The 11299-nt window shown below is 38.9% G+C and overlaps 1 protein-coding gene across 1 annotated transcript; it reads left to right on the top strand.

The window, feature by feature from the left end:
* Window positions 1–1344: 1344 nt before the first annotated feature.
* On the top strand, window positions 1345–6730 carry LOC108682870. The gene is made up of 3 exons (XM_018172116.2): window positions 1345–1865; window positions 2518–3935; window positions 4234–6730. Exons 1-3 carry the CDS (start codon window positions 1769–1771, stop codon window positions 4276–4278), a joined length of 1560 nt encoding a protein of 519 aa, XP_018027605.1. The 5' UTR covers window positions 1345–1768; the 3' UTR covers window positions 4279–6730.
* Window positions 6731–11299: the final 4569 nt, after the last annotated feature.

Raw genomic sequence — 11299 nt, forward strand, 5'->3', positions numbered from 1 at the left:
CGCTTTAAGAAAAGACGTGAATATTGTATGAAATGGTGAATGTGTCGTGTGATGTACCACGTCATCGCTGCCTGAAATGAAACGTGGCGCGAGAGCGAGATTTTCAATTACTTTCATAAGACTAAGCTCGATTTGGAATACATCGAGAAAATGTTTACGGCCTTCATCTATAAGAAGTAGTTCAAAAATTTAATATTATAACAATAAGCCATTGTCATCGCCCACGTAAAACTTAATGTAAGAATATCAATGTCCTCGGCATTATTGTTACGCCCGATTCTTCTTATTGTATTGTATTAGAAGAAGGTCATATAAAGGAACAGCTATCTCATTAATGTAAAAATTCCAGTAAATTTTTCCATGCCCGTCGAATGATCAACTAATTTACTTCAATTATTCCCACTTTTCCAAGAACTCCTCCTGTATCGTTAAAGAACAAGAGCAGTTGTCGGACTTTCGAAATAAGTGCTTGCGTAACACGGAAGGACTGCGCTAGAAGCTGCCGGCGCTCACTGCGCGCTGCGGAAGCTAGCGAGTTGCAAGTTCCGTCGTGGTAAATCTATCGACCTAGTCACTAATTGCTTGGAAATCTATAGCCCTTCGGCAATGTTAACACTAACAATTGCTATCATGAACGTCATTCTGAAGCTTTGAGACCGACATGCTGCTAGCTTCATATGGCCTGACCGAAATAAAGAATATTTCTGAAAAGAATATAAATCCTATATTTTCATGATCTTTTTTTAACATTTCAACAAGAACATACAAGAAATTACTCCTGCGTTTTAGCGTTAATCACTGAAGCAAAACATATTTATTTACATAGGTTCAGAATATTTTTTAAGTTTGGTGAAAATAGAATAGGGATATTTCCACCATTACAAAAGCCAAATTTCATGCCTGGGAAAAAAATAACTTGCAACAAATTTCTCGCAGATTGATATAAAAAATCCAGGCTCCTTTTTAATACTTTCATTATTTAAAGAACAGCGTAATAATCAAGAGAAATAATTTTAGGCATTACGCGTTGCATGGTTAGTACATGACGATAATTGTGTCCTTTAAATGTGCAATAAAAAAAAAGATTGGGTAAGGTAAAGTGCGCCGGCTTTCTAACAATATCGTTGCCTGATCATGAATGACGTAAATTTACAATAAGAATGAAAAAGTACTTCGACTTTAAGCCCCCAAAAGTTGTCCGTATGCCGCATGACGTCTTTCTGCTAATTAGTTTCGAGGAGCTAGACAGAGGGTAACAACTTCTGCTTTTACTCCTAATGAAGCGTTCACGAGACCTATAAACCAGGCGGACTTTCTTCACACCGCTTCAGTTGCTATGAAACTTCCTTCAAGTGTGTGCTAATTTTTTGAGCGTTTACACTGTACAAGCGAATCACAGGATTTTTGTCTCTAACTTACCTCAAATATGACAACACCTACAAAGTGACGACGTCTATAATTCAAAATGCGATTTATGTGAAGTTATTTTTCTCGTTAAGATTGATTGAGTTCCAAGTCCAACTCAATATATAAGGCTCAAAACCAATAAAATTAATGGCTAAAGTACATTACTAACTGCAAAACAATTATAAATCTACTGGTAGTTGCCTATGTTGATACTAAAGTTCTCGAAGCAAGTAAAATATGTCCCATTTCAATAATATTTAAAAATTAGCAAGCTAACGGGACTCAGGAATAGCAATATCATACAATTTAACTTTTCATAGCAACGCATTTCGTACTTTTTCAAGTGCTAAGGAGCACAGGAATGAACAACTTAGTTATGCGGCTCTCGAAAAGGAACATGTCAATCAGGAGTGATTGGTCACTCCAAGCCGCTTCTGGAGTCGTTCTCATTTATGCAGGTAAATGCAATTCACGATTCAGTGAATAAATTATATAGACTTCATATTATTGAATAATGTATACAATTTCTCTCACTCTTATAACGGTTAGGCCGATAGAAGATCATGAAAGATCTGTTTAAATAGCTTAAATTACGCAAAAAACTTCACATTTATAAATTTTGAGGCAAATCGGACTTTTACGCCTTACGGAGAGACAGAAATGTTAATAACCACGCTTATCTGACAATATATTCTTCATGCAGGGTAGTTCAGCGCTTGCGAGCTCGATACTCCCTTTGAGTTTAGAATCCCGTTATCCCAAGTCCTGTCAGTCCTGTTTTCCCTAATACCATTAAAAATAATATAGCTTATCGATACTAATTAAAAAAATAACTTTTCAAACGCATATCATACATAGAAAATATAACTCTCATTTGACTCTCCATCAAAAAGAAATTTTGTGCCATTTGAATTAAAATTACAAATAGTAATTTCCATAACGTAATTAATTTATAGTTACTTTTTATTAACTATAATAAAAATTTTCAGTTAAGTATAATCCAGTTCAATAAGAAATGGAATTTCGTATGCGTCAGTTGTGACGCTGGAAAATCTTTCCTGAGTATTTCGCCTAGGGGTTACTGTCGAATTCTCAATTATTGTGTTGCAGTTTTGACAACGGTGGCAGCTGCACCTCCTTCATCGTCAGTAGTACAAGATACAGAAGTTCTCGAAGATGCAGTTGTGGTAGATCGTGAAGAACCTCTAAAGGCAGTCGAATCCCTCCAAGCTCCAGTTTACGTCACCATTATTCAACGCCATAAACAGGCCGACATCTTTAAGCCGACTGATAACTCCAAAGAATACCATCATTCAGACCCCTACCCGGAATCACTCACGTACGGGGATCTGTATCATAAGAAACCTAATTACTACGAAGAGCTCCCAGTGAAATCTTATAATAAGGTTTATTCTAAGACAGTTCACAGTGATCCATATTCTCAACCCCAAACTATCAATAACGATAAATACGACACAGGAAAACCTCATTCGCTGTACCATTCCTTGTACCATCCTTACGATTCTCCGAAATCTACTGTTAGCGACGCGGAATATGAACACGCTTACGTAAAAGCGAAATCCCATTACGCCAAAGACTCTTATTATAAAGAACCTGAATATAATTCTCATGTACCGATATATTCTATCTCTCACGAACCGATAAGCATCCCAGTTTATGAACATGCTCATGAGTTTGTTCATCCAAGTTATAATCATCACGATTACAAATTCAAAAAGGGTAACTATGAAGAAGTATCCGAACATGACTCGCACGGAATTCAATATAGGTACGCACCTCAACTTGACTATCATAAACATGAAAAGTCCGACGTCTCAGACACCTACGACGACCGAAAGCAATCTTATCCTAAGTCGTTCACATTCTTGAAATCTCCAGGTTATGACTACGTTTCCAAGCCTCGCCAAGAAATTCGCTCAGAAATAAAATACATCGAACCCACAATAAAGCCTCTTCATTCGAAAACTCATGAGACAGAGCATCACACCTCTGATTTGGATGAACTCATTCATGATTCCATTTTCTCACCATTCGCTGCAAAAGACGCGTCGACTTCAGCGCCAGGGAAGAGAATCAGAGACGCTTCCAACCCCAAAACTGGACTTAACGATTATGATGTTCAATTATTAGTTGATCCAAAGCATGGAAACAAGGTTTACCGTCTTCCTCAGATTCACCAAGATTCTTTAATGACCCAGTTGTACGGTATTCGGCATCCCCGTTTAGCCCAGTATTACTCCCCGTCGCCGATTCACTCTCCACATACAATAGTTTCCAGCAAGCCAATAACCCAATCCTTTGAAAACACCGCTCTACATCACATTGAACCAAACTTTACATACAAGGCGTCCCCTGAAATTCATCACGGATTGGTGCCCAAGTACGAAAACCAAGACTACACACCCACCCCGAGGAGAGCTCGTAGCCATGTGCAAACTCCAGCACTACATGCCGACGACCTTGCCTACAAGGAGTATCAGGATCTCAGTGTTGCCCGCCTTCCGGCTGTAAGTAAAATAAGAATTTCCTCGACTCATGGTACTTTTAGTTCACACGACTCAATGAGTGAATTTCGAAGTAAAAAGTCTCTCAAAAGCATTCAATATAAAAAGCATTTTGAAGAATCTAGAGAGGGCAGTAAGAATTCAAGAAGAGTCGATTCATCGAATTTGCCGATGAGCTTTGTTATTCAAAATTTGGGCTATCCAGTATTTGCAAGCCCTCATTCGTTACAGATGAAAAAGAGTGAGGAGATGACGAATAACTTCCGTCCGGGCTTGACTCTCTCCTTTCCTTTTCCTGCAGTATCGGCGGCGAAGAAGGCGAGGAGACCTGAAGGAATCAACCTGAGCGAGAATTGGAAGCACAGTTTTGAGCTCCTAACATCGGCTGAAGGGACAAGCGGGCGGAAAGGTCCGAACAACACCGATGCAAACCTAACTTCGCCAATGAATACCTTCAGTACGACAAATTCGAATGTTAATGACTATCAAAATACTACAAACGAACCTTCCACATGGCAATATGTAGAAAAAATGCTGCGTGTTATCAAACTCAGCTCAGCAGAAAGTAAACACACAAATAAAACGTTCTCTGAATCTCTTTTACAGCAAGTATCTTCATTACTTGAAAATAACCGTTCACTATTTACAAATAACAAAAATATTCTGCATCCAATTTTCATTATCTTAGAAAATCACGGAGACAAACGTCAGCCATCACCTGAGACTTCTGTTCAGCAGTCAGCACAAACTCGTGACAGTTTTTCCAAGACCGTACTCCCTACCACACCAACCGACCAAATGTTAAGTGAACTAATGAAACTACACAACTTGAGCCTGACATCTTTTGGACCCTCAAACGATACAGTAAAAAACTCGAATCCTTTGGTAGCAAATTTTGAGACGGCCAAATTACCTTCGCATAAGCAAAGTTCAGGTATAAAGTTCCCGGATAACGCGCATTCTGCTAATTCTCACAGCAAATACGGCAAATCAAACAAACTAATTCAACTCTTACTACGACCGTGGGATAAAAATGTTAATTCTGTCCAGAAAGCTTCACCCACTAGTACTAATGAACAAACAGAATTATCTGATCAAGGACGAACCATTAGTTCGTTCTTCTCTTTACCTGATGCCACGATGAATCAACGTCAGAACAACATGTACAATAACGTTATTAAATCTGCTGTTACTCAAGATCTAAACAATTTCTCGCTTTTAAATTTGAAAGACGTTGCTCGAACGTCTATTCTTCCTTACTCTGCTTCTCAATATCTTATGCCTGCATCCACTCTTCACTTCGGTTACGATACTAATTTAAAATTTAATGATATTGGTCACGCTACAACAGAGGCGTCTCCTTTCGGCGTTCAATCAGAACCTTCCATGCCTATTGCACCACACCCTCTCAAGATGCAGAACACATTTCCACATCAGACTGTTCATGCAGAAACCAACCATCGTCTTACCGCTCAGTCACCAAGCCCTCTTCAAAATAACGAAAGGATCGGTAACGATGTTCTGTCACACGCCGCCGGATGTGGCTGTGGCGTCATGCAAGTGGTAGAGCCTAGGAGGAAATTTGCTCCGAGGTTTGTGAATGCTACTGATGTAGTGCAACGACTACTAGAAAGTGACGACTAAAGCATGCTTCGAACTACGCAGACCCTTTCACACGCAAGAATATCGAGCGTTTTCTCTTTGACTGTTAACTCAAATACAGCCATGCTTTATAAATGTCAGCAAATTTCAGTCAATTACTACTTTAATACTCTGCAATAAGTTAGTTGACTCAGCTGCCTCAATGAATTGAGGCAAATCCTCGTTGGAGTTATTCCTAAATTTAGTGTTATAAATACAATATCTATGTGATTGTTTGATATGTTACGACTTAAAAAAGAAAAGTTTGATTACATGTAAGAAGTTATTTAGTTATGTCGATAAGACATTAAGTGTCTGATCGCTTCTTTATTATTTGAATGCTTTTTTTCCAGTTTTAACAACATGTTTCAGTCCTTTTTAGCTGCAATCATCCTTCCTAGAAAGACTGCAAGTCATTTTGTGCTCTTGAAAAATAATCATAAGTAATTGTGAAACTAAGCCGCTTTTTTAGTCGAAAGATAATTACAACTTCTTACGTGTTGAATATGCCAAATGATTCTACGCGATTCAACGAACGTGAGACACGAAAAATACCACTGTGAAGTGTGTAAGATCGATCGCGTTTGGACGAGTGTTTAGATACTTGTTCTGCCCTTTATTCTTGAGCTCATACTCGTCGACGTCGAGTATATTTTTGATGCTCTTTCGATATTCTGTGATTGTATAGTGGAAACGTGGATAAATTTCATCTTCAATGTGTCCATTTAACACTTTTTTTACGAATATATAAATGCTTTTTTAATGCTATCCGAATGCCTGACGAGTTACTAGCTTTAGATAGAGCTAAACATGTTTTCCATAGTCATACCAAAATAAATGCTTTTACTCATGGGACAGAAAAAATACCACTGTTATATTAATCACTGAAATATACAAGAATAGCAAAATACTATAAACTATAAGGGCAGAATGTCGGATTAACGGTACATACTGTATACTGGAACCATTCATAATTCGAACTGAGCAAAAGATACGAATTGATCTTTAACACAAAAAATGACACTGAATTGAATACTATCCAGTGAATTGTTCCGGTTCCGAGTGTACTGCCGATTCAACATCATGCAACCATAGGTTTCCTATAATATTATTCTCGCAGATAATTTTCTTAATTTCAAAAATTTTATACATATCATTTCGTGCAAATTTTCTTGAATGTTATGTATATTTTATGTTGAACATTTTTCTTAAACTGAACTACTTTGAAATTTTATTCTGATGAGTAATATTATTACATGATGTTTATGAAATGCTAAAAATATCATGGAATATGCCTATACATAATGAAAATGCTCATAATAACGCAAATGACGACAAAGGCTCAGCTAGTACTAAAAATACTTGACTTTCGTACACTCATGTACACTCAAAATAAGGCTCACAAATGCCTTGAAAAAACTGGAGAACAAACGGCTCTAATATGTGATTATGCCAGTTAAATACGAGGCTAAGACTTGTTATTTTCCTTTTATGGCGTCTGACACAACTGACTATTTCAGTGGTGAACAATGTCGCACAGAAGTGAACCCAGAAGCCCAAAGAAGCGGCAAAGCCACAAGTGATGGTGAATTTATGGATGCAGTTTTTGGAGAGATTTTTCGTGCATATGACCCTACTTAACATTTTTTCCATTGCAACATAAATCTAGAAGACCTCAAATGTTGAGCAAAAAGCTGAAATTGTTCATATCTATATTTTTCTTCTTTTTTTTTATCAACATCGAAAATCACATAATTATAATTTTAAGAAAAAGGGAAAGAGCTAGTTTCAGGCATTACGATAAAATATTACTTTTACAGTCATATTCTTGATAATATTTAATATCAATATAATTTGAAATAATAATTAATCAATATTATATTTATTTATCATTTTACTTATTAAATAAAATAAATATTAGCAATATATTCTACGACAATATTGCTCATACAAAACATCTAACATGAACAATGGACATATTCAGGTGGTAATAATTATTACCTCAAAACTATAATGAAATACTCACTATTAAATTAAATTAATCTCAAATTTACGAAATTTTCCCTATGAGGCGAAAAAATTCAATAAGACGAACAGGAAATAATTCCAAACGAGAGCATAAATATTGTATTACCAGAGCCACTGAAAAGGCTATCAGTGTCTGATACTATCACACCGCCCCCACTGTAACAATCACACCGCCCCCACTGTAACAATCACACCGCCCCCACTGTAACAATCATACCGCCACCACTGTAACAATCACACCNTCAACCTAAAACCAAGACTCCGGACACCGACTTCAACCTCCAAACCGAATTTTTTGACGATGACGACATGAAACGGCATCAAATATTTACAATGACATAGATCCTGCCATCATTCTTATTAACGATCACTCTATCACGGACAAAAACATTCCTCTCAAAATATTCAGTTACAACGTCCATAGCTGCAATAAAGATAACACAATTCACTCCGGTGCAACCATAGCAGTAAAACGCCATGTCCCATACAAACTACACGACAGCTTTCATACAGACATGCTCGCAATCACAGTAGATACCCAAAAAGAACCCATAACAATAGCAGCTACACACATGCCACCCAGTATAGACAATAGCAACTACATTGAGCTCCACAAACTTTTGAATAGGCCCCATCCCATGTATCACTTCGCTGACATAAACGCGAGACACACTACAATAGGTAACAGCTCCTCCAACCACATAGGAAGACAAGTACACGCACTAATATCCCAATGTAAATGTACCCACATCGGCCGCTACTTTTCAACCCTCATCACCCACAACAGCACAACATCACCTGAAAGAGTCCAACACAACAATAAAGCATTCAAAACATAACGCCATTACTAAATCAGACCACATTCCCATAATAGCCGGGTCGCTAGAAGAAATAAACACATACTTGGATAACTGAAGAAAACACATATAGAAAGACGCCGAAATCTCATTCCCTACCATAACACACTGCATCATTCTCGACATCAAACCCACCCACGAAACATTATTTATTCAAACACAATACCAACCTACTCTCCACTACATTCACACCCACGGTCCATAGCTAGCGCTCAACAGACCACTTATCACCCTGCGTCAACGACTACACACAGCGTACAGACACCTCCAAACACAGACATGGCTGGACCACATTAGCACATTAAAAACTCAAGCAGATCCCCAATAAATCTGGTCATCCCTAAACGCATGATAGGCACCAACACCTAACAAGCTGTCCCATACCTCAAACACAACATACAACATGGCACACCCGAACAAAAAGTACCCATCTGCTCGCAAACACTGGCAAGGAATGTTCACTCAGGATGACACAAACAATGAAGACTTTGACATCGAACACGTCCACACCATGCAAGGCCATATCAGCCACAACATAAACCTAATTCAACCATATAATCATGGCGACCTCTCCTGACTCCACCCTGCAGACTTCCCACCTATCAGTATAACAGAATTATAAAGTACACTAAAACACATCTGGTCCAACAGGCATCCCAACCCTCCAACTCAAATACCTACCCAAAAAGGTGATCCACTATCTACTATACATATTAAATCATGTCATTTCCTGCGGTTATTTCTCGGATTCACTGAAATACGCAATCATGAACTTCCTCCTCAAACCCAACACATCACAACATCAAGTCCAAAATTACAGACCCATCTCACTATAGAGTATAGATTTGCACGGGAAGCTCTTAGACAAAATTCTCAGCAATAGATTATACGCACACCTTTCCATTCACAACATACATAACACAAGGCAACACGGTTTTAGGCAACATAGAGGGACACACACACAGCACTAGCCAGATTCCTCGAAACACTAGTCACCCACTTATCACAAAGACACAACACTGACATAGTGCTCCGCGATGTGACCAAAGCCTCTGACAAGGTCTGGCACACCGGACTCCAATTCAAGATCATCCACCTTCGCCAAAACATTCTCAAACTACCTTACATAGAGAACAGCATCCATAAGAATAGATTCACATAGGTCTCAACACTACATATCCACACAGGTGTCCCCCAAGGGGCTTAATTGTATATCTCCCCACACTATACAGCTTCTAGCTTCTACACCCACGACCCCCCACGATTCATACACAAGCAAAGGAAAAGTTTTAGGTTTACGCTTCACTACACACAGCTTCAGCTCCCAGGTAGCGAAAAGAAAAGTAATGGAACTCATCAATCAACACAATATACATAGATTTTACCACCTCCCACCCAACATAAAACGCATCTTATACCTCTTCTTTGTCAGATCATCCGTCATTTACCCCCCAATAACGTTACACACTCAATCAAATTTAACCATATCCAAACTGCAGACTGTACACAACAAAGCCCTCCGATAAAGCAAAAACACTCACTGGTCAGGCATCACATCCTCCCAAACACTACGCGAGCAATGCGGCATTCTTACAATGAACACAGTCCTTCATAGCAAGCACGCAAAACTTGGTCCACCTTCAAAACAAATGATCCCAGCTCTTCAACCAACTCACATTCCCCCAAATTAAGTCATAGCAAGGCAGCACCGGTTATTCGAAAGCTCCATATTACACGCTTTAGGTACCCCACCTTCATCTCTGTACAAATTACTATACAGTGGACCGTGCTACATCCGGGCGGCAGATGTTTCCATCACGTCTGGGTGTGGCTGGTCCCAAATCAACCCACATCATCCAATACACTATCACGCTGACGGATTAACGCAACTCACTGAGAGCGACACACAGTAGAGAAGAACTACTGTAACCCAAAGACAAAATTTACCCTCTGATTCTCGAGCGACTCACCACCATTTCCATTTCTGGGCCGTCGATCCCCGCCAGGGACTTGCCCCTCCCCCCTGGGTCCCACACCAGGCAAGCCCNCACTACACTTCCTTATTCGCTTTCGTTCGCAAGTTATACAGATATAGGAGGAACGACCGGCTTTTCTACCGGCCGGTTCAAAAAAGAGCCGTTCACGTATAGCCATATAACTCGCAAACGAAGGCAAAACGAAAAAAATGTAACGAGCTAAACATCACCCGTTGTTGAGGTTAGGTATTACAATACTAAATTTCGTTCAAATTTTTTCAGTAGTTTGGAAGAAATTCCTTGATCACTGTGAATTTCGGCCCGTATTACCATAAAACTATGGCAAAAACAATTGAAGGCAAAATTAAAAAAAATTGTCACGAGCTTTACATTAAGGTTAGGTCCTAATGAATACGTGTACCGTGTTTCATCGAGTTAAGTTCATTAGTTTGAGAGATATTCCTTGATCATTGAATTTGAAAAATTGGCCGTGAGACCGCCCGCGAGTCCGGCCGTTAATTTGTCGGAGACGAAAACCCAGGAGAGGTTAAAAAAATATAACTCAGTACTCACTGTAGTGAGTGACAGAGAGCGTATTTTCTCGTCGACGGACATGGCGATCACAATAGTGCATTTTTTCCATAAATGAGAAAATGCGCTAAAAATATAACTCATGTACTCACTGCAGTGAGTGACAGAGAGCTCATTTTCTCGTCGACGAAAACTTGAGGTTACGGACGGACGGACAGACGGACGGACAGACAGACAGACGGACATAGCGAGCACAATAGTGCATTTTTTCCATAAATGAGAAAATGCGCTAAAAAGGAAATTAATTGAAAGTTATAAATGGGATTTATGACTT

This window comes from Hyalella azteca, unplaced genomic scaffold, assembly GCF_000764305.2.
Source record: "Hyalella azteca isolate HAZT.00-mixed unplaced genomic scaffold, Hazt_2.0.2 contig15854, whole genome shotgun sequence".
Taxonomy (NCBI): Eukaryota; Metazoa; Arthropoda; class Malacostraca; order Amphipoda; family Hyalellidae; genus Hyalella; species Hyalella azteca.